This window comes from Panthera onca, chromosome E1 (genome assembly GCF_046562875.1).
Source record: "Panthera onca isolate mPanOnc1 chromosome E1, mPanOnc1 haplotype 2, whole genome shotgun sequence".
Taxonomy (NCBI): Eukaryota; Metazoa; Chordata; class Mammalia; order Carnivora; family Felidae; genus Panthera; species Panthera onca.
The window spans coordinates 40,098,845-40,123,989 of NC_138352.1; the positions used below are offsets into that span (position 1 = coordinate 40,098,845).

A 25,145-nucleotide genomic window follows, 5' to 3' on the forward strand; every position below is an offset into this window, starting at 1 on the left:
CCATTTTTCTGTCCTTCTGTCTTATAACTTGATATTCACTAGAGAATGTTCTTCTCTTTTCATATTCTTGTGATCCTCCCATTAGATCTTGTTTTACCTTCTTTCATTACCGCATTTATAAAATTTTGAGATTTAGGGAATAGAGGCTTTTTCTAGAATTGTTGTTAAGGAAATATTTATCTGTTTATCATTGTTATTATTCTTATTTGCCATAACACCTGAAGACTTCAGCCTTCTTCCATCAATAACAGTGACTCCTAACAGCTGTGATTTTTAAACTGAAAAAAGAGTGAGTGGGGATATTGTTCTGATGTAGAGAAAATACACAGGGGTGCCAGGGTGTCGGTTGAGCATCCAACTTCAGCTTAGGTCATGATCTCGCAATTCATGAGTTCAAGCCCCATGTTGGGCTCGCTGCTGTCAGCGCAGAGATCACTTTGGATCCTTTGTCCGCCCCCCACAGCCACCCCCGCCCTTACCCAGCTTGCCCTCACTCTCTCTCTCAAAAAGAAACATTCAAAACACACACACACCCCATGTCTCCTAGTTGATATATATAGATAGATAGATAGATAGATAGATAGATATAGATATATACATATAGATAGATATATATATATATATTTAGGAGGCAGGCATCTTTGAAAATCATTGATTTAGGCAGAGCTGCAGATTTAAAAAATGGAATGCTTTTTCATCATCGGACTCGAGTCAAAATGGATTTCCTCCATACTCTTTTCGGTCTCCTTACTGAAATAACCCCATTTTTAGTTTCTGCCTGCCTTAGCATATTCTCTTTTGCTTGAACTCTGCAGATAGTTTCCTCCTTCCGTTAATATAAACTTAACTGTCACCTTGATGTTGGATGAATTGTATTGAAACTTCCATAGTTGATATAAAGCAGGATAGTATACTATCTAAATGTAGGCTTACAAAAGTAGTACTTGAGTCTTTGTTTCTTAGTTTCAGAAATCGTGTATGGGTCTTTTGGTGCCTCTAATACGAAACCTAAGAAAGTGCTCATTCTGGGTAGCGTGATTTTTCTGACAGTCCAAATCCTGGTTTGGTGTAGTGTGGGAGGTGACCTGACGCCCATGCTCATAACTCCTGCATACGTGTTATAAACGTACAGCATTCGCTGATAGGTCTGACATCTGTGAGATCACTAAAGTAATAATAATTGAATCTTGATTTTTGTTGTTGTTGCCTTTACTTTCAGGCTGTCAGCATAGACCTTGGCTAAATTATAGCCTTTTATTCATCCAAGGTGCCGTGCACTATTCTATTTAGATAAATAGCGCTATTGTACATGAAGAACGGAAAGGAAGCATTATCCAGAGTGCCCTTTCTCTTTGCTGACAAAGGTTTTCCTGCCAGAGAAATGTCCTTTCAGTGTGCCCAGCTGGAGTATTGTGGGATAGAGGAGAAATGGCCTTTTCCTAACTCCAGTGTATGTTTTTCAAATCCTCCCACTCTATGTTGTTGTTTTTTTCCAGTATAATTAACATGCAGCGTTATATCAGTGTCAGGTGTACAATAGAGTGACTCAGCAATTCTCTACATTCCTCGGTGCTCACCATGATAAGTGTGCCCTCCCACCCTTTCTTTTATTTTTACCTTTCAGAAATTTTAAGTCGGGAACTATTTTAGTGATAATTTTAGGTTTTTTTAGCCCACAGGACTAAACCACTACATACTAGCTTTGCATCTTCCTATTTCTTCCTCTGGAAAATATTTGCAGTGATTAAAGAGCTTAAGTTTTAGTGTTGGTGCTGTTGTGGAGAGAGGTTTTTGAATTTTAGCCCAGTTTGCCTGGTAAATCTTCAGTGTGGCTTCTGTAACCCCATTGTCTTTTTTTTTTTTTTTAATATTTGTTTATTTTTGGGAGACAGAGAGAGTGCAAGCAGGGGAGGGTCAGAGAGAGAGGTCGACACAGAATCTGAAGCAGGCTCCAGGCTCGGAGCTGTCAGCACAGAGCCCGACACGGGGCTTGAACCCACGAAGTACGGGATCATGCCCTGGGCTGAAGTCGGACACCTAACCAACTGAGCCACCCAGGTGCCCCAACCCCACTGTCTTTTTATCAATGTGTAGATTTGACCAAGGCTGGCCTCAGGCAATTTGGGGGAATAATTACTCAATACTGAGTTCCTATTTCTGTTCTGGTTTCCTGTGCTGCAACTCTTATAATTTCTAAACCTCAGAATAACTCTGCAAGGAAATTGGTATTGAACCCCATTTTATAGAAAACTGAAGGTGTCATAGCAAGTAAGTCTCAGAGTCAAGATTTGAACCCAAGACTATCCTGTGATTCTTCTAGTTTTTTGTCATCTTCTAAAATAGAGTGTGGTCTCACCTAACTTTGGTACTTGTCAAACTGGAGTACACACAGTCTATGGAGTACTCAGCAGAGTGCAGATGCATTTATAGCTGCAGAATAAACTTGGCTCATTGTCTTGCAGTGTCATTCTTATTTGATGGTAAGGAATATAAACACAGACTAAACACCGCTGTGTAAAGGCTTAGACTGTAAAATTGCATGAATGTTTAAGATAAAACACAAGGCTTGTTTGCCCTATGCCTCTTCTCGCTGTACATCCCAGGTGTTGAGTTTGGGCTAGCGTGCCACTAGGAGGCACATGAAAGCTTGAGAAAGACTGTAGAAGTGTATTCATTTGTGAAAACAGGGACCAGATAAGTTCATACATCTGTTTTGCAGCAAAAGGAACAAGATTGTTCATCTTACCCTCTTTGTAAGCAGAGCCACAAAATGCTGTCTTCTCATCTCTTTGCCAGTGAACTGTGATATAAACCACTAGTGCTATCAAAGCAAATAAATGATGCACAGGGCATTCTGCTGAAAACTTGCTGTCAGAACTGCTCCGACAATAATACACTTCCTCTCTAGAAAGGACTTTGGCCTTAGGATGGGGACTGGGTCCTTTTTTTCCCTAATTGGTTCTCTTCCTGTGTGTCAGAAATGTCGATGCCGATAGGATGCTCTAGGCCAGTTGATGAAACAGTTTTGTCAGGCTTCTGTCCATTTTGTGATAATTTTCTCCAATAAAATGATTCATTTCAAAATTGTCCTCCCAAGAAGTAATCTTGCTAGTATTCCTGTTTATATGGTTAGTTAGTAGAACATTCATTCCCTGAATAAATATTTGAGTGCTGATTCTATATCAGACTTCATTCTATGTACTGGGAACATAGTTGTGTCTAGCCCTTGCAAGCATACGTTCCGGTGTGGGGAAGAGAGATGACAAACAACTCTATAGGTAGGTAGTGAGGACGGCAAAGGAAAATGAGACAGGAGGAAGAGCTTCTCCTGTGGAGTTTTACTATACTCCTCATTGGGTTCTGTTGGAGCTAAGAGACTGCTAGTGACACATTCTGTTCCTTGTCCCACCTCAGGAAGTGTTCTGTTACATCCCCCTACTTTGCTGTTGATAATCAAAGCCCTTTTTTTCTGTCAAGCTAAAGAGTAATCTGATGATTTTGTGGGATCTCAACTAATTTTCACTATTTCACATTTGGTCCATTCTTAGCTGTCAGTTTGTTTCATAGCTTTTGCATGGTTACAGATCCTTTTCACCAGTTTTAGTTGTATTTTATGATACTTTTCTGAATAGCTTTTTGAAGATCAAATTAATATTTGCAGCCAAACAGCTGAAAATTACACTTTTACCTAGGAGATGTTGTGTGCCTTCTAAAATCTAAAACCCTAATAGGAAAAACATAGACTAATGTTAACACCAATAGGATTTTGGTACAAATTTTATTATTTGTGATGGAAATCACTGTATGCTATTTTTACATCATTCTATTTTGACTCCTTAATAATAACAGAGCTATCAGTAAGCATTCCTTTAGACTCCCCTTAATTAAATCAGTTCTGAAAAGCATTAAATGAAAAAGGTAATAACTCTAGACAGAAGCAAAGAAATTTGTGAGCTTAAGATCTGCACTTCTAATTAAGAGAATGTCTTGAGACACTCAGCACCACAGGTTTAGAAGAGGTCAGTATATTTTGGACTGGCCGGATACACGTACCTGAAAGGAGCTAACCAAGATTGGCCATTGTGATCATTATTTGTGGAACTTTTTCCTCTTTCTTTCTTTCTTTCTTTCTTTCTTTCTTTCTTTCTTTCGTCTACTTGGTGGCCATCTCAGCTGATAACCCTTTTTTTTTTTTTTAATATTTATTTATTTTTGACAGAGAGAGACAGAGACAGAGTGTGAGCAGGGAAGGGGCAGAGAGAGAGGGAGACAGAATCGGAAGCAGGCTCCAGGCTCCTGGCTCCTAGCTGTTAGCACAGAGCCCGATGCGGGGCTCGAACCCATGAACCATGAGATCATGACCTGAGCCAAAGTCAGACACTCAAGTCACCCAGGGGCCCTTGATAACCCTTTTATAAAAATACTTCTTTTCTTTTCTTGGAGTCGGGTAGACTTGTTGCCTTTAGAACCTTAGTCCTGAGTTCTCCCTCTGTATTTCTGCTATTTAGCATTTTGCCATTGGATGAGGGTGTTTTCTTTTGGTATCTAGCTGAACTAGAGTTGTGGGCAGACTCAGCTAAAACTTTTGGCTCAACCTGGTTCTGTTGCAGAGATCGTGTAACAATGCTGAAATCCCTTTAGCCCATAAGTTACAGTAAATCACCATGAACTCATTGGTTTCCATCCAGTTAACATTGCAAGGATACATTATTATATAGTTCAGCATGAACTGAGCCCAGTTCAGCACTACTTCAGGGATGGTAAAGTGGCCAGTATTAGCAGTGGCCAAATGTTAATATTATTTTCAGTGCCATTTAATGACTATCGCCACTATGATTTAGATGGGGGACGGGGGGAACCAAACCACTATGGCTTGGTTCACTAACCATACCACCATTTGGACTTGGGTATCAGCTTCAGACCTTTCAGAAAATTCTCACTTTTCAACATTTGAAATATTGTTTTGCCAAAACTGACACTTCTCCTTTCTTCATCTTCATCTATCCTGGTTTAGCTGGCATTATTTCCTTCATGGAGATTCTGGGAACTGTGGGAAGTGGTTAGCTCCAAGAAACACTTAAAACACAGTATCTAGACACCTGAGATGGGGATTAAAGCCATGCCCTGCACACCTAACCCTTTTCACTCGGCTCCCACCAGCTCATTGGATAACAGATATTACTAAATTTTTACAAGTCCTAGTTTGGCTGATTTTGTACCCTACCTGATAAGTATAGCCGGACTAAGATGAATCTAGTCTGACTCCAGATAATACCAACAACTGAACTGAAATGGTTGATGGCTAGTTGAGGCCAACGTGAGAACTTTTCTGAGTTTTTTTCAGTTTTCCAGCTGCTTTTTCTTAATATTTGCAATCATCCTGCTTGTCACTGTAGACAAGAGAGGCCACTCACTGGGTAATTGGTCCCATCCTTGCTGACATCTCTTTATTAGTCACTCCTGCCCATGACTGTGCTATCACCTTTGTCATGTTTTCCAAGAGGAGGATGATAACCTCCCTAGGAACTTTTTCAGTCAAAAGGAAAGATGCTGAATAAAGTCTGAGTAGGTTACAGTTTTGCTAGTCAGAAAACGTATTGAAGCTATCCTTTCCCTTTGCTCTCTGGACATAACAGTACTGTTAGGTGAACCTTTACATATTTGGCTATGTGTCTCTTGATACCCTTTGGGTCCTGTCTCTTAAGATCAGATTTCCTGATTCTTGGTTGAAGCTGTGTTGTATCTGATATATTGAACATAAACATGGGAGTATTGGAATTGCTTTTCAGTTTCTTTAATGGTTTTGAATAAAATTGACAAGCAGTGTGGTGGGGAGAGTACATTCAGATCTTATCTGGCTAAGATAATGTTCATATAACACTCAAAGATAATAAGAATGAAATCTAAGAAAATAAGGGCTGTAAATGGGCTTTATTTCCTTTGGAAATAATACCACCAGTGAGTGCCTTTTATCAATGTCTTTTATTGAATTTAGCATATTGGATAAAACCACTGTTTCTCTTCCAGTGTGTGGTTTCTTCCTTGCCAGGTGCCAACCAGGTCCGTAAAGAATTCGCTCTTTTAAGCTTGGATTGTACGCTTGGCCAGAGGGGAGGAGAATGGTTGAGGGGAAGAAGGGATAATAAGCCCATCAGAAAGTCAAACCAGATCAAAGCAGCAGGACAAATGAGACATTGTACATCCATCCCATCCTTATTAAGAGTTTTTTTTCCTTTCTGCTCAAGTTGTAACTTTCTTTTTATTCAGGAGTTAGCTCCAAAGTAATTTTGAACGGATCAATCTTTTCTGATTCCAAATATTAGTTAATTCTTTAAGGCATTGGTTTTCAACCTTGTCTATACATTAGAATCACTAGGAGAGCCTTTCAAAATTCTGATGCCCGGGCTCCACCCCAGCACAATTAAATCACTACCTTGGGGGGGGTGAAACTTGGGCATAGTGTTTTTTTAAATGCCTCCCCACTATACACACACAGGTGGTTGACTGAATTGTGTATCTAAGGTTGAAAGCCATAGTTGATAGAACCCAATTGAAGTACTCTTGAAAAGTTTATATCTTATTCCATAAACCTCCTGTAATCAGCCTGCCTTTGCAAACTTATTTTCTGTGGCTGTTTTTTTGTTTTGTTTTGTTTTTTTTTATATACACATATCTACCCTGTGCTCAGTCTAATTGGACTACTCATTCTTTTTGATCCTACTATTATTCATGCTCTTTCAGCCTTTGTTCATGCTATTTGGGAAATAACCTCCCCATTTTTACTTTTTATAATCCCACATTACCACCTCTTTGAAGCTTTTCATTATCCTTCAGCCAAAAGGAGGCTCTTCCCTTCAGTACTTATCTTTTTTGCTTTAGTATATTCTGTATGGTTTTGCATTCATGTTCTATTTCTCCTGCCAGTGTGCAACGTCTGGGTTTTATTCATCTATGTATTCCCCTCACTGCCTGGCATCTTTACATTCCCCATAGTGCCTTGTATCCGGTTGACATTATAGGAGTGTTTGTTTGAATAAAAGGTGGTTTTCAGATGTCATGCTACAGATGTGTGCTATTCCAGAACCAGGGAGAAAGCAGGTGTGTAATATCTTTTCTCTTTACTTTAGACTTTCCCAGTTATTTGAATTCTTAGTTGTGATGACCTTTTTTTTTTTTTTTTTTTTTTTTAATTTTTTTTTTTTTTTCAACGTTTTTTTATTTATTTTTGGGACAGAGAGAGACATAGCATGAACGGGGGAGGGGCAGAGAGAGAGGGAGACACAGAATCAGAAACAGGCTCCAGGCTCCGAGCCATCAGCCCAGAGCCTGACGCGGGGCTCGAACTCACAGACCGCGAGATCCGCGAGATCGTGACCTGGCTGAAGTCGGACGCTTAACCGACTGCGCCACCCAGGCGCCCCGACCTTTTTATTTATTTACACATGTTGATGTTTGGCTTGTATTCAACCATTAAGTAATTTTCAGGAACCACGTTCTAGAAATGGCTCTTTGAGGTTTGGAGTGCTCTGTAACTTAGTGCAGAGGATGCTTAGTAATGCTAGTTCTGAAGCACCTGCCTTTTCTGTCACGGTAGAAACAGAATTTTGTCATATGTCTCCATGTTTTTCAATGTAGAGTATTTTTTAGATTTTGGCAACACTGTTTCATGTATTTTTTCACTGCGAAGATAAATACTCTTTCTCAAATCCTGAAAACCAGTACAGTTTTGTTTTTTAACATAACCACACACAAAGATTTCCAAGTTTCTACCACTAAATGACAGATAATAAAGGAAACAGTGTTTTGTAGAGTAGACAAGGCATTTGGTGATTCAGAGAAGAACTTCAAATGTACAATGAGAACTAGGGAAGAGGCAAATGTGGAACCGTAGCCAAAAAAGGTGGTGCTTGCTTTTTAAACAGCGCTGGTGTGTGTGCTTGTGCGTGTGTGTGCATGCGTGTGCGTGTGTGTTTCTTCATGTCAGCTATTTTCAGCTTCTGTTCTTCTTTAATGCTTTTGTCGTGGAAGACTGACTTCAGGGTGAATTATATCAGAGCCCTGAGGGGAGAAAAGGCCAGATTAAGACCATGTGGAATTATTTTCCTGTCACCTAGCTAATTAAGTCCATCTAATTCTCCAATAGTTAGCATCCTTTTAAATGATCTCCAAATAAATCACAGCATTTCTCCTTAGTAGTGTCAACTGTGAAAGAGATTTGAAGCACTGCATGCCTTCCTACTTCCTCCCCAGATAGGATATCTTCCTCTCCCAGCTGTTTTCTTTCTTAGGAAAGTTCTAAACTCTAAAAATCACTCTTGTTCCACCTGTAATTTTTGAAGCTTGAAATTGCTCAATACTGGTTTGGTTCCCACTTTCTCAGTGGAACAGCAGGTTTTGTAGATCAAAGCACATTTTAGTTTTTCTTTGCTTTTCTTTTTTTTTCTCCCTTAAATTTCCTTTTAAGGAAAAAATAAAACACATTCAAAACATTACTCCTTGGAGATAGAGCTTCTTGGAATATGTAAATTCTTTAAGTCCTGTTTCGGTTTGTGCCTATGTACCCCAGTGGGAAGATTGGATCTGAAACATCCCTGAGATGTCCCAGCTCCATCTTCTTTCCAAGTTTTCTCAGAACTCCCACACACCGTCAATGCCACTACTCGGTTCCCCTAGGACATATTTTCTTTGCAATCTAGAATTTCTTTAGGCTTTGGGAGTCAAGTTGAATAGCATGTATTCCTAGCAACTTGGTAGAGCTATTTACAGATTCTAAATGGGCATCTAGTACTTAGCTAAATGAACTCTACCTCTCTCTCCTCTCTCTCCTTCTCTCTTTCAGCTTGGCAGTGACCTTGGCGGGGGCATTGGAGGAAGTCCGGCAGTAAGTGCCATCCGTTTTTTTCACCATGGGATGCGCTGCCCCCTGTTTGATGCCTTTCCTATGCACACATTCTCAGGCCAGCCACCGCTGCTATCTAGCATTGTACACCAGAACCTCTGTAGAAGCATATGAAGAGTAGAAAGTGGCGTAGGGTTACTTGGAATCTTCGGAGGTGTACACCACATGTGGTGTAGGGACATCTTTAGGGATTGGCGCTCTGGTGTCTACAGAGGTCTTTGTCTTCCTGACATTAAAGAGCTAAAGGAAATGGAACCTGCCATCTTGACTAGAGAATGTTCTTACTCTTTAGCGTCATCTAGAAAGAACTTGAGAGAGTCAGCTGGACTCAGAGGGAGACTCTCCTCGTAAGTGACTGAGTTTGGGGGTATGAATATCCATCTCCCCCCAGGAGAGTTTCCTACCAGATATTTATGCCTAAATGGGAAAGTAAGACTTGTCTGCACCCAAGTGGAACTAGAACTGCTTTCTAAGTTGGATGCTTCTTCTTTCTATAGAAACAGCCTCCCCCTTTGTTAGGGTGCCTGTAGGCCTTTTGCACAGAATCATGGAAGCTAAAATTGGAAACAAACAGAAAAGATCTTGGATCACTCTGTTCCTGATCCTACTGTTTTAGTCTCTCTTGATAGAACTTCTAAAGAGTGTTTGTATATCATCAGTGATGAAAAAATAACTGTGATGATTAAAAGGATAAAGAATATACTAATTCAGCTCCTAAGAATATTATAATTATGATGTATTCTTGTTGTTTTATCAATACTACTAAAATATAGAGCAACAGGTTAAGGGCTATTAATGTGTTCTTCCTGGTCCCCCCTGCCCCTTCCCTTTTTCCCTGCAGGTGGGACAGTCGTTCATCCCATCATCAGTGCCTGCAACCTTCGCTCCTTCACCTACTCCTGCTGTGGTCAGCAGTGGTTTGAATGACCTGTTTGAACTCTCCACAGGGATAGGCATGGCACCTGGTGGATATGTGGCTCCTAAGGCTGTAAGTAAAGGAATACTTTCGTAATGAACAAGACCTGAATAACTTGGCATTTTTTGTTACTTCCACTGATAATAAATCCGAAGTTTGGGCCCTTGTCCTAGAGGATTTAAGAGGAAGATAAAAAGTGGTCTAAAATTTGGCAATAAGAAGCACTGTAGCATCCTCATTAACCATTTTTATAATTAGACTTAAAATTAGAAGTATTAAATATTTGTGTTTTGTTCTTGTGTAGAAATGTTGTCTGGTTTGTCAACGCTGATGTCAGTCTAGTATAAATCCAGTTAACAATGCAACAGCAGGGTCAGGGAGGGTAGAATACACTAGAGGGGTACATATACACTAGAGGGGTAATGTTTTTACTTGTCATCCTTTCCATTCCCTGTTTCAGTTGGTATTACAGATGGATTCTACTACACTGTTGCTCACATGCAGCCTTCCTGGGTTTTAGTGTACCTTTTTAGAGTGCTGATTTGGGTTTCTGTCATTGGTGCTTTTCTAGTCTCAGCCTTGCTTAATGTCATGCTCAGACTGAAATTCAAAAGGGGAAACTCACTGTAAGTGAAGCTTACTTCACCCTTTGGTGAAGTACCATCCAGCTAGGCTCAGTCTCTTGTAATTGCCTTTCTGAGGGACAACCTGCCTGTCTGTTTCCTAAATTCTCTACCTGCTCACCTGACTCGTGGAGGATCCCTGCTACAGAAATATAGACCAGTTGTCCATTCCAGGGGTCATAACTTGATCTACGCAGCAGCTGAAGAGAGAAGCCAAAAATAGGATTTAAAACTGAACCGTAATGTTTTGGCACAATACAGTAGCTTTGTTGTGAGGTTTCTGTGTTGGATATTATCCCATAGACTTTTCATTGTTGATTAAAAGATTATCTAATGCATTTTTTTTACTAACATTAAAGTAATACATACAAATGACAAATGTAAATAATGCGGAAATAACAGATGGAAAATTAAGTCTTTCTGCCCCCACTTTCTCATAAATAGCCCCTATTAACTTTTGTGTGTTCTATAAGAACATATACCTATGTCTGTGTCCTTTAACTACTAATGTCAATGGAATATACTGTTTTCCATCTTGTTTTTTCTCTGCTGTATTCTTTTGAATGTCTGTATCCACTGTATTGATGTACCACAACTTACTTAATCATTCCCCTGTTGATGGACATACAGGTTATTCCCTTAGTCCTACCACACTCCTCCCTCTTTCTTTGTCATTATAGCACTGCAGCAAACATCTTTGTGTATGTATAGTGTGGTATATATATAAATATTAAAATAGACATTCTCTGGGGCGCCTGGTTGGCTCAGTCAGTTGAGCATCTGACTCTTGATTTCAGCTTAGGTCGTGATCTCACGGTTTGTGGGGGTGAGCCCTGTCCAGCTCTGTTTTGACAGTGGAGCTTGCTTAGGATTCTCTCTCGCCCTCTCTCTCTCTCTCTGCCCCACCCCACTTGCACTCTCTCCCTCTCTCTCAAAAAATAAATAAACATTAAAAAATAAAATAAGTATTCTCAACTTACCTTCTAAAAGGAGACTTCAAATTACATTCCCAGCAGCACAATGCAAAGTGCCAGGTTGCTTATATTCTCCATTAAGCGTTATTGACTTTTAGGATTTTGACCCTCTGATAGATGAAAAATATCTTATGGTTGTTTTGTTTTATTTTCTTCTTCTCCTTTATTTCTTTAGTGTGGCTGAATATGTTCCCAAGTTTATTCACTACCCACTGATGCTTTGGTATTTAGTCTTTGGTGGTCAGAACAATTCATGAATTTTCTGATTTTTTTTTTTTTTTTTTTTTTCTTAATTAACTCTTACAGTGCAGGGGTTTCTGGGGCCAGGGGTGGGTTATGGATGAATTATATAGAAAGGATAGACATTCAAATTATTTAAACAACATCTAAGTACTATTTACCAGAAGCTATAGCAAGAGTTAAAAATCTACGTAAGACATGGTCTTTGTCCTTAAGATTACTGATAATAGTTTTGGTGATGATTAAAAGAAAAGTCTTCAAAGATACAGACATACTATTTTCATTAGTAGATTCAGTTTCTTCACTTTTAAGCCTGTTACCAAAAGTGCCAATAAAAAAAACCAAACACATTATACTCATTGGAGTTTTTCTTTTCCTTGTCTATAGAGTTGGTAGCAGTACTCAAGCAGTAAAATGACCAAGTTGAACAGAAATGGAGAAGTAGCCAGGGTTACTCATATACTGTGTGTGTGTGTGTGTGTGTGTGTGTGTGTGTGTGTGTGTGTGTGTGTTTGGTTTGGTTCTTTAATTGAGGATGATCTCAAAATTCAGAAAATATGACATTATCCGGAGCCTTTTGGATCTAACTTGATATTTATGGTATAAAAATCACCATAATTTCCTAAAGAAGTGAAATCTTAATTTAATCTTTATATATTCAAAACAAAGAGCATGAAGATAAATCTTGTGTGGTTCCATTGAGCTTTATACTGTCTTTTAGGTCTGGCTGCCTGCAGTAAAAGCTAAAGGGTTGGAGATTTCTGGAACATTTACTCACCGCCAAGGACACATCTATATGGAAATGAACTTCACCAACAAAGCTCTGCAGCATATGACAGATTTTGCAATCCAGTTTAACAAGAATAGGTAAGAAGTCTGAGTCCTTGGCTCAATCACTAAACAGCATTTTGCCTTATGTCCAACAAGAGAATGTTCCATTTAACAATACGTTAGATATGCATGTCAGAAGGGCGCCTGGGTGGCTCAGTTGGTTAAGCAGCTGACTGCCAGCTCAGGTCATGATCTCATGGTTCATGGGTTCAAGCCCCACATCAGGCTTTGTGCTGACAGCTTGGAGCCTGGAGCCTGCTTTGGATTCTATATCTCGCTCTTTTTGCCCCTTGCCTGCTCGTACTGTGTGTCTGTCTCTGTCTCTGTCTCTGTCTCTCTCTCTCTGTCTCTCTCTCTGTCTCTCTCTCTCAAAAATAAATAAACATTAAAAAAAAAACCAACTCTCATGTAGGCAAATGTTGAGTGTAGAGTGAGTGCTGGCTCTTGTGTGTCTGTTCACTTGTCAGCTTCAACTCTGGAAGCCCTGAGGAATTTTCTTGAGAAATTTATTCATATGGAATAAGGAAATCAGAACTTACTGTCTTCTTAAAGGATTCTAGGACTAGAATGTTTTTAATAAACCATTTACCAAAAAAAAAAAAAAAAAAATTCTAATTGAAATCCATTTATTCATTCAACAAATAATTGTTAAGCATCTATGTGCCAGACATTCCTAGGTGCTGGTGCTAAAGTAGTGAACAAAACAAATGTCTGTCCAAATCCCACATTTTGGTGGGAAAAATGAACATACTTTGATTTATGTAAGATATTTGAAAGATAATAGACCTGTTAGCTGAATATATAGGCTGACAATCTGCTTTGCCTTAATAAGGAAGAGAACATGAAAATGTAAAATATTGATGTCCTGTAGTTCTGAAACATCACTGTTCATTATTAAATATTGTGGTTCAGGAAACTGCCTGCTAGACTTTGATGGCAGATTCATAAATACAAGATATTCAAACTTGTTTCTAACAAAGTAGTAATTGGACCCCATAAAGCAGATTTAATAAAATTTGTTGATGGCAGCTTGCATCGGCGACTGTCTTATTTACTTCTAAGCATTTGGAAATAACTTCTATACCCTAGATTTGAAAGTTGGCACATTAGAAATCACTTAAGTGTCTAGAGAAAAACCTTTCTCAGGTTAGTTCTGTTTCCAGCTATTTTCAGGGAGCTGGCCAGGTTAAAAGCCAAGGCTGATGGACAGATCTGTTGTAATAATGGCAGTCTGCATAGCCTATCTTCATACTCATATCTATTTGTGTTTGCTTTTTTTTTAAGTCTGATATTGAGAAAACCTTATATCTTTGTTGATGGTTCTGCTTCTTTTTTTTTAATAAAATTCCGTTAGTCCCTGTTTTCTGTGAAGATAGTCTCTTGATTTCCTACTGTAACTTATATCTATTCTGCCCCCCACATTGCCTAATGTCAATAGTACTATCTCTCTTTGGATTTACTTTTGTACCTGAAGTATACTTAAAATTCTACTACTTGATTTGTCATCTTTGAAGTCCATTTATGACAGATGAGAGATGAGGCCAAGAGTTTATTTTTCTTTTTTCTACACACTTACCCCTCTCCCCCCCCCCTTTTTTTTTTTTTTGTTTTAACCTTTATCCCCATCTTTGTTTTGGCTTGGATTTGTGCTTACTGCCAGTCCTTTTATTTAAGTTGTCCTTTCTTGAAGACATGTCCTTTCTTGAGGTATGTTCCTCAAAGGGGGCTCATGTAAACAGCAGTCCTTTGAATTAGACAGTCTTTTGTGGTTAAAACTATGACCTTTATCCTTGAAAGTCCTTGACCCAAATCATTGAATATTCCTGTGGAAAAGTCTATGGCCAGCCTCATTTTTCCCCATGTTAGTGTGTAAGTGATGACATCATTTTGCCTGGCTGCCCAAAATTTTGAGGTCCAATAATTTTATTAGGATATTCCCAATATTAACCAATCTTTGTCAGTTTTTCCTGGAATAAGGTGTGCCTATTCCATGTGTACATCCAAGTCCTTTACTTCAAGAAAATTTTTAGGGTTATATGTTTAAATTTTTATACTGTTCCATTGTTTAGATTTTCCTTTTTGGAGAACTATGTTTTTATTAACTCTTTTTTGTCTATCTTTTATAAATGCTTTTTTCCTAATTTTTTCTTCTGTATAAATATATATATATATATATATATATATATATATATTTCATGACTTTTTTTTATTCATAACCCGAACGCTATTATCGTACCAAAATTTTCTTTATATCATTGAATTCTTTAATATTATTAAACATTCAATCAGTGGGTTTTTATGGTGGTGTAATGTTCTTGCACAGTTTGCTTTGTCTGAACAGGGTTCCTAATAAGGTCCCCATACATGCCAATTGGTTGATTGTGTCTTGTCTCTCCAGACCTATAGGTTTCTCTTCTCTCTTTTTTTCTTGAATCTATTTGTAGAAGAAATTACATATTTTTATTTGTGGAGTTTTCCACAATCTAGGTTTTGCTGATACATCTGTAAATTGGAGGCAGATATATAGGCTTGATCAGATTTAGACTTGATCTTCTGGCAAGATTGCTACATGGATGGCGGTGATTTTATTCTCTATGTCTCTTACTGTGTTTACCATGGTGTCTCTTGTTCTCTGTAACTCTCCCTAGCACTGTAATTGTATTTTTTTTCTGTAATTTTTTATAAGTGATGAAGTCGTCTCCATCTTTTCTTTTGCTTAGCATAATGCTTTGTGATGTATCAGTAGTCTGTCCATTTTATTGCTGAGTGGTATCCATTGAGGAGTGTACCACAATTTGTTTACCTTTTACCAGTTGGTGGAATTTAGGGTTGTTTCCAGTTTTATATTTTATGATTAAGGTTGCTTTGACTATTTCATATACAAGACTTTGGTGGATATATGTTTTCAGTTTTCCTGGGGAATTACCTAGCGGTGGTATTGCAGGGTCATATGGTAAGTGTGAGAATTTTAGCTATTCTATATCCTTACCAATTTTAGCCATTCTTACGGATTTATAGTAACTTGCATGTAATTTATTTCTCATTTTAATTTTCATTCCCCTGGCCCCATCGATTGAGTGTCTGACTCTTGATCTCAGTTCAGGTCTTTTTTTTTTTTTTTTGAAAGTTTCTTTTTTTTTTTTTTTTTTATTATTAATATATGAAATTTACTGTCAAATTGGTTTCCATACAACACCCAGTGCTCATCCCAAAAGCTGCCCTCCTCAATACCCATCACCCACCCTGCCCTCCCTCCCACCCCCCATCAACCCTCAGTTTGTTCTCAGTTTTTAACAGTCTCTTATGCTTTGGCTCTCTCCCACTCTAACCTCTTTTTTTTTTTTTTCCTTCCCCTCCCCCATGGGTTTCTGTTATGTTTCTCAGGATCCACATAAGAGTGAAACCATATGGTATCTGTCTTTCTCTGTATGGCTTATTTCACTTAGCATCACACTCTCCAGTTCCATCCATGTTGCTACAAAAGGCCATATTTCATTTTTTCTCATTGCCACGTAGTATTCCATTGTGTATATAAACCACAATTTCTTTATCCATTCATCAGTTGATGGACATTTAGGCTCTTTCCATAATTTGGCTATTGTTGAGAGTGCTGCTATAAACATTGGGGTACAGGTGCCCCTATGCATCAGTACTCCTGTATCCCTTGGATAAATTCCTAGCAGTGCTATTGCTGGGTCATAGGGTAGGTCTATTTTTAATTTTCTGAGGAACCTCCACACTGCTTTCCAGAGCGGCTGCACCAATTTGCATTCCCACCAACAGTGCAAGAGGGTTCCTGTTTCTCCACATCCTCTCCAGCATCTATAGTCTCCTGATTTCTTCATTTTGGCCACTCTGACTGGCGTGAGGTGGTATCTGAGTGTGGTTTTGATTTGTATTTCCCTGATAAGGAGCGACGTTGAACATCTTTTCATGTGCCTGTTGGCCATCCGGATGTCTTCTTTAGAGAAGTGTCTATTCATGTTTTCTGCCCATTTCTTCACTGGGTTATTTGTTTTTCGGGTGTGGAGTTTGATGAGCTCTTTATAGATTTTGGATACCAGCCCTTTGTCCGATGTGTCATTTGCAAATATCTTTTCCCATTCCGTTGGTTGCCTTTTAGTTTTGTTGGTTGTTTCCTTTGCTGTGCAGAAGCTTTTTATCTTCATAAGGTCCCAGTAATTCACTTTTGCTTTTAATTCCCTTGTCAGTTCAGGTCTTGATCTCAGGGTCGTGAGTTCAAGCCCCACGTTGGGCTCTGTGCTGGGCATGAAGCCTACTTTAAAAAAAAAATTTTTTTTTTTTTTTTGCATTCCCCTAATGACTAATGATATTGAGCAGTTTTTTTCATCAGCGTATTGACCATTCTTATCTTCTTTAGTGAAATATCTGCTCAGATCTTTCTTTTTTAGTTGTTTTATTATCAAGTAGTATAAGTCTTTGTATATTCTAGATACAAGTCCTTTATCAGATATATGTCTTGCATATACTTTTTGTGGCTTTATTTTCTTAACTGTCTTTCAAAAAGCAAAAGTTTTTTATTGCTTATACTTTTTGTGTTTTTAAGAAATCTTTGTCTGATCCATGGTTACAAAGGTGGTTTCTTTCTGTGTTTTTTTTTTTCATAGAAATGTTCTAGATTTAGCTTCTACATTAACTTCTGTTATCCATTTTGAGATAATTTTTAATGGTGTAAAAGTAAGAGTCAAAGTAAACTTTGTTTTCCATAATAACCCTTGAAATCAGATACTATAAACTGTCTGTTCTTTTTCAAAACTGTTTTGGCTATTCTAGGTCCTTTGCCTGCTGGGATTTTGATTGAGAGTGCAGTAAATATGCAGATCAATTTGGCAGAGAATTGACTTCAAACAGTATTGAGTTCTAATCCATCAGCTTGCTTTATGTATTTACTTAGATCGTCTTTAATGTCTGTCTGCACTGTTTATAATTTCTCATGTATACCTCTTGCACATCTGTTGTCAGATTTAAGTATTTCATGGTTTTGATGTCGTAAATAGCATTCTTTTCATCTTAATATTTGTTTCTTACTGGTATATAGAAGTAGAATTGATTTTTGTATATTGAAGTCATATCTTGCAACTTTGTTACACTTTTTTTTATTCTTTTCTGAGTTTTATTGACTCTCCTTTACCTTCTCCTGCTGTCTGGCCATCTCTTCCCCAGGTGCTTCCTTCACTGTTGTGTCCTCCTTTGGTAGCTGCAGTTGCTTTATTAAGTCTGTTTTCCCCTTAACTTCCTGTATAAATGTTTCATAATTTCCATTGTTTTTACGGCAAATCATTTTCAAGTATGTTTTGTTTGTCAATAAGGAAGTTTGTACTGCTGTTTTTCCACTTTTATGTAATAGTGTCTTTGAATGTGTGCTGTGCTTACACCATTTTGATACTCCTTTTTTAATGAGTTGGAACTTGTAAGACTAGCTTAGCAGGAGACTCCTGTAGATGAGGAAGATAAGCCAGGGTCATTTTTTAGGCTTTGCTGCTCAGAGACTCTCCCTCTTTACTGCCGTGTGGCTACAACTCCTTTACCTCTCAGAACCTGACTTTATTAAAGTATACTTTTTATTTCAATCCTGAGCTCTACAGATTTCCTTATTGGTCTCTACCTCTGTCTTCTAAGGTATCTGTTTCCCCTTTAGAAGGTAGTGCTTTTTTTTTTTTTTTTTTTTAATGTTTATTCATTTTTGAGGAAGAGAGCATGAGCAGGGAAGGGGGAGAGAGAAAGGGACAGAGGATCTGAAGCAGGCTCAGCCCTGACAGCAGCAAGGCCAGTGGGGGACTCCAACTCACGAACCTGGAGATCATGACCTGAGCCAAAGTAGGAAGCTCAACCAGCTGAGCCACCCAAGTACCCCTGAAGGTGTTGCTTTTTTGAGCTCTATCACCTCCAGGCCCCACTGGGGATTTTCCACCTTCTTTCTTCATCTCACCTCTGTGTTGTTTCCTGTTTGATCTTTGGCCTACTCACAGCACTTGGCACCAGAGTGGCGGGGGGGGGGGGGGGGGCGGGGGGGGGGGTCCTCTTCTGAGAATGGGTATTTCCCATCAGTATGTGAGGCCTGCTACCTACCACTAGTTGCCTCTAAACTCGTTGTGCGTTTGCACTGCACCTTTCTCTCTCTCACTGGTTCTGCTCATCTTGTGTGCTTTGGCCACACTTTAATATAATTGGGAATTTGTAGGTTTTCTCTAGTTTATAATTTTGCAGAAGATGAAGCTGTAGATTAGTAAGGAATTTTTTCCTCCTTTGTTTCTTCTATATCATTTCTAAGAAGAGCATTTAGAAGATTAGGTTGATGGCATGTTTCTATCCTGATACTGCTTTCTTGACAGAGTTTGCTGACCATGAGAGCAAGATCATAAGAGCAGAATGGCTTTTTGATCTACAAATGTTACACCAAAATGAGTGATGTGTATTCTCAGGATCACTTTATTATTACATTTTGATATTCTAAAGCATAGTTTAGGAAAAAGAGAGTGTTTCTTCTGCCATCCTGTGACTCTTGAAAGATGTTAACTATGTAAGCTCTGTATTTATTTTATATAATCTTAAGTGTTCTTCCCCCTAAGAATTATCTAAGAAAAGATATTTAAAAAAAAAAAAGAGAAACAGAGACTTATTAAATCTGTCCCTCTAGTTGTGTGAAAACATAAGAAACTAACAAAGTAATTCTGTACTTATGTTTTCTCCTTCCTCAAATCCATTTCATGGGAAACAAGGGTTATATTGTAATCAGTGTTATAGGAAATTAGAATTGAGCACCTTGGTTCCTGCTATTCCTTCCATTTAATTTTTTTTTTTTTTTTTTAATTATGTTTTCAAGGCATCTGGGTGGCTCAGTTGGTTAAGTGTCTGACTCTTGGTTTTGTCTCAGGTCATGACCTCATAATTCATGAGATTGAGCCCCACATCAGGCTCTGTGCTGACAGCATGGAGCCTGCTTGGGATTCTCTCTGCCCCTCCCCTGCTGTCTCTCTCTCTCTCAAAATAAATAAATAAATAAATAAACTTAAAAATTAAAAATATGTTTTCTTGATATGGAGTAAACAGCCACTGGAACCCAAAGATGTGCCTAAATCCTGCCTCCTGGTTAACCTCTGGGATTTCTTCATTCTCTTTCCTAGCTTTGGTGTCATCCCCAGCACTCCTCTGGCCATCCATACACCACTGATGCCAAACCAGAGCATTGATGTCTCCCTGCCTCTCAACACCTTGGGCCCAGTCATGAAAATGGAGCCTCTGAATAACCTCCAGGTTAGAGTTTTACTTCACTCAGGGATGAACTTGATTATCTTCCCAATTTTATTTCATTTATATATAACACAACTCCTCTCTCTTCCTTATATTAGGTTTGGTCATGGAATGTTCAGGTTTGAAACAACTATGGAGAAGAGTTTTATTTTTTATTTAAAAGAAAAACACGTCAGAGCAGTGCCTGGCTGACTCAGTCAGTAGAACATGCAACTCTTGATCTTGGGGTCATGAGTTCAAGCTCCACATTGGGCATAGAGTTTATTTTGTTTTATTTTTTTTTTAATTTTTTTTTTTAACGTTTATTTATTTTTGAGACAGAGAGAGACAGAGCATGAATGGGGGAGGGTCAGAGAGAGGGAGACACAGAATCTGAAACAGGCTCTAGGCTCCGAGCTGTCAGCACAGAGCCCGATGCGGGGCTCGAACTCACGGACCGCGAGATCATTACCTGAGCCGAAGTCGGCCACCCAACCGACTGAGCCACCCAGGTGCCCCTGGAGTTTAAACATAAAAACAGATTTTTAAAAAGTCCTACATTGACATAGGAAGTTATTCATTATTTTGCTCAACAAACATTTAGAAACTTTTTAAGATCTTATTTACAAACTTTTTTTCTTAAGACTTTTGTAGTGAATTTGTCATTTATATGAGAAAAAATTTCAGTAGAGATTTATATAGAGGTTATCTTTGAGCACACAACCAAAATATAGTTACCTGGATTTAAAGACACCCCCCCCCCCCCCATTAGCACATAACTATGCTAAGTAGCATCTTACAGAAGCTCAGAACTTTATCAGGTCTACAAGAGCCTCTCAATCTTGAAAATATTGAATTTTTTAGAATGCTTAAGTACTAGCTGAGAGTTTCATTCAGTTTTCATCTGTTTTGAATTTCTCTTTGAAATATAAGCCTTCTGGAGTTCAAGAAACATGAAGGCACAGTAGTAAGCTTGTAAGCTAAAGTGTGGCAGTGTTGAAGGGTTATTAATACAGATATAAGCCCTAGGTGTTGGGGATTTGTAAATGCCCACAAGGACAAGAGAGACAGTCTTGGGCCCACCAGAGATGGGGAACTCTAGCTGATCTCTGCACAGAGCTGATACCCTGGAAGGGGAACTCCCTCAGTGAAAGGGGACTGGGAAAAGTGTTTCCACTAAGGCAGGTGATGGAAAAGTATCTCTCTGACCAGCGTTCTGGGTGCCCTCTTATGACAAATCCATGGCCCAGTATTTTGCTATACATGGCGTAATATACGGGCGTGTAGTCCAAATATAAAAGCTATTTGGTGAAGTGTTCTCCAAACCAATAAATGAATGTAACATTGGCCCAGGACTGGTGAAACCCAGGGTACCTGGAACAAGCAAATACAAAGCAATCATTTTGCAAGAGCTCTAAACTTCAGGGCCATCAGGACTCCCACCTGAAAAGAAACTGTCTATTGACAATGAGTTCACAAATTGAACCATAAAAAGAGGGAAAGGTGTACTGTGAGAGACAGAAGTCACAACAAAGCAGAGGACAAGTATTCCTCTTCCACCAAGAACTTGAAATGAATAGTCTGGATGAGACTAAAAATATAAAATATGTTGGAAATGATGAAAGAAAAATATCAACCTTCCACTTCCCAGTCAGGACAGGTGAGATAGCATTGCTCAGTGTTTCTGGAAACACCAGTGTGAGACCTACTACTGAGACACCAGCAGCAGAATTACTTGGAGTTAAAACCCATGTTCTTCTGTAATTTAAATACCAGCGCACCAAGCCTGTTCGCAGGTTCACTACCTCAGTGCCACAGTTAGTTGATGCCTCTTTCTCAGCAAAGGGTATAATGATTCAGAGCAAAGAGGAGTGAGTCATGATAGAACTTGGCTCAGACTAGAAGAACAAAACAAGACTTACTGTGCAGATGGAGCTGGCTGTTACTATGACGAGAGCAGTGTGTTAAGGGGCTTTTCCAGCACAGAATCCTGAAGTAAGGAACTAACCCAAATCTCCATCTGCTCCCTTTCCATTGAAACCTAACCTCCTGTTGGCCCATAGAGCCTCCAGCATAATATTTGAGGACAGTCGGCAAGAATGCTTTACTTTAGGAGTAGGATAGGGAATTTGGGTCACAGAAACCAGGGCAAATTTTCTGCTCTTAGAACAAAAAGGAAACAATAAAGAAATGAATGTCAGTTTACTTTCCTATTTGTATTTCCATTTTTCATTCAGTGAAATGAACATCTGGAATAACGAACCCTCATAAGAGCAGTTGATTCTTAGTCCAAATCCCTCCCTCAAAAGTGTTGATTAGGACTTATAAGTATTTGTTTTTGCAAACCTGAAGTTATAAGAAGCAAATATTTAAAAAGTTTCCGTCTAAGTAGAGTATAACAAAGCATCTCAGCTTTCTCTAGGAGAAAAGAAAAATTACATCTGTAGTCAAGTACTTATTGTTGGAGTTTTCTCCATGGTTGTCTTCCTTCATGGATGTCATAATTATCGCTGTTTTCTCATTAATTGGCATTTCCCAGTGGAGAAGATAAGTAAAAACTTAAAAGAGAAAAACTTTTTTCCCTATGAGCAGCTCTATTTAATGTCTGCTGGTGGGAGTTGAAAGTTATGGCTAGTTTTAAGGTGGGTGGGTTTCTGTAGATTTCAGCTTCCATTCTGCCCTTGTCCCAGTATAAACAAAAAGAATCCAGTATTAACTCCAACAAATTTAGATCATGAAGATCTAGGATAAAGCCAGATAAAAATTGATTGACATTTAAACATTATATTTGCATAAGTGTTTAAATTCAAGAACTCATGTAGGAAAATTAGTACTTTTCTACACTTTAGACTATAAAATCAGAAAGAAAAAACGTTTGGGGTTGGAGGAAACGAAATTTTGAATGCAGTGTGGGTTTAACTATTTTGGCTGATTTGATATCAATATATAGGACAAATAAACCCAGCTGCCAGAACTTAATGTAGCACTTAGTACAAAAACTTTTCATTGTAATGCTCATCAGACTACTTACTTACAGCCTGTCTGAAACACTATTGAAAGGTTGAAAAGACACTGTTACTGTTCCCTCCTAAAATATAAAATAGATTATACCTTAGAGACAAGAATTAAATACCTAGTAGAGGTGTGAGCCTAGAAAATGTCTCCTACTGCACTGATGTTGTTAAAACCTTCATGAATCCAACTTATAAGTATTACACAAAGTAAAGTTTAGCTTGCCTCTGCTGGGATTCTTTTGAGTTTATTTATATCATACAATTATATTCTTTGAAAAAGAGACTTGGGGCGCGTGGGTGGCTCAGTCGGTTGGGCGTCCGACTTCGGCTCTGGTCATGATCTCACGGTCTGTGAGTTCAAGCCCCGCATCGGGCTCTGTGCTGACAGCTCAGAGCCTGGAGCCTGTTTCCAGTCCTGTGTCTCCCTCTCTCTCTGCCCCTCCCCCACTCTCACTTTGTCTCACTCTCTCAAAAATAAATAAATATATAAAAAAAATTAAAAAAAAAAAAAAGAGAGATTTGATTCCCTCTATTTAAATGAAACCAAAACACTAGCAAATGTCTAAATGAATTATTTCTAAATGAGTCTTCTCTGACATCCTTGACCTTCATTTCATCTGTGTTAGTTGCTTAGAAACATTTTCCCAATATACTTCTTCAAACTTGACACCTGGCAGGCTACTGCTTCAAGTCAGTGTCTGCAAAAAGACAATAGACTTACAGCGTCACATGTATTCATTCTGGTCTTTGCACAGATGCTGCAGAGTTCTCACAGCTGCTTGGCTTCCCTTCCCACTGGGCTATAAACTCTTATGGGATCATTGGTAGCACCATTCTTTCAAGTTTTAATTTTGTCAGGGTTATAAAAACAGTTTAAAGAGTCAACTGGTTCTATAGTTAATTAAGAAAAACCCAGTCTCCAGCCTTCTCGCCCCGACATGACCCCCAATTTCTCTTTCCACAGAGTCCATCCCTCTCGCCTCTTTCAGTTGATACCTTTTGCATTTACTTCTGTATGTCTGAATAACATGCTTCTATTGTGACTTCTGAATTTTTCCGTTTTAGGTGTTCCTGTACATCTTTCCCCACTCACTGACATTATCTTCATGCCAATTTCCTCTCCTTCTATTTTCCCTCCTATTCTGCTAGCTCAGAATTTGCTTTAATCAGAGCCCAGTGTTTACATTATTATTGCTGTACTTCAGAGCAGAGCTATAAAGGATAATTATTTTTTTCTCCATAAAACTTTTTATAAGTAGTTAGTTGCATGCTTACATGTTAATACCTGTCTCTTCTTGTTTGCTTAATTTTTAAGTTTATGTATTTTGAGAGAGCCTGTGCATGAGCAGGGGAGGGGCAGAGAGAGAGGGGGAGAGAGAGAATCCCAAGTAGGCTCTGTGCAAAGCAGATCCCAGCGTGGGGCTTGATCCCACAAACCTTGAGATCATGACCTGAGCCAAAATCAGGAGTCAGATACTCAACTGACTGAGCCAACCAGGTGCCCCAGTTTTTTGTGTTTTTAACTATAATTCAGTCCCAACTTCCAATGAAGTCAGAGCCTTCAAACACAGTTTATCACTTTTCACTTTATTGAGGGTCCCCTCTGGAGTTTTCTGACTTGCTCCATTCTGGACTGGTTTTCTTTTATGTGTGAAACATGACTGTGATCCTGGGAACTACCTTCATCACTATTCCACGGTTCATTGCCTTCACCTCTCTTCTATGTTGGGTCTCCTTACTGTATTTTTCTTTTCTTTGTTTACTCCCTCATTTTGATGGAAAACATCCTCCAGTATCTTCCGAGAATGGTACATGGAGAATAAAGGTTTTAAAGTTTCACGTGTTTTACGGTGTCTTTATACTTTTTGACAATTACTGTATAACATTCTAGGTTACAAATCACTTTCCTCCTAGTGTGATGCCATTCTAATTCTGCGCTGTTGTTTCTTATTGACAACTTGTATTATTCTTTATCGGTCATGTTCTGAAAGTTAACAGTGATGTGCCTGAAGAGGTATGAGTCCCTTTTCACCCATTGTACCAGGTACTCATTGGGCTTTTTCGAAGTGGAAACTTGAGGCCCAAATTCTGGGTGGTTTTTTGTTTGTTTGTTTGTTTGTTTTTTAACTTTTATAGATCTCCCATTATTTGCTTGCCATTTAGATGTTGACCCTTCAGGGAAAATCCCTGTTTTTCCCTCCTATTTTCCATCTCTTTCTCATTTTGCTTTACTTTCTAAAAACTTTTTATGGAAAATTGTTAACATTACAAAAGTAAACGGAATAGTGTAATGATATGTATGCCATACCTGTCATTCAGTAATTATCAATCCACTGTTAATATTGTTTCATCTATACCCCTATCCCCAGCCCTACTCCATATTATTTTGAGAAAATA

At 38.6% G+C, this 25,145-nt stretch overlaps 1 protein-coding gene across 1 annotated transcript in view; it reads left to right on the forward strand.

Annotated features, from left to right (window-relative positions):
- AP2B1 (adaptor related protein complex 2 subunit beta 1) overlaps positions 1–25,145 on the forward strand; it is a 130,343-nt gene that overhangs the window by 73,707 nt on the left and 31,491 nt on the right. Inside the window, exons 15-18 of the mRNA XM_078437458.2 lie at positions 8,840–8,881; positions 9,741–9,887; positions 12,374–12,519; positions 19,629–19,758. Coding sequence (XP_078293584.1) covers positions 8,840–8,881; positions 9,741–9,887; positions 12,374–12,519; positions 19,629–19,758 — 465 coding nt within the window. The remainder of the gene's footprint in view (positions 1–8,839; positions 8,882–9,740; positions 9,888–12,373; positions 12,520–19,628; positions 19,759–25,145) is intronic.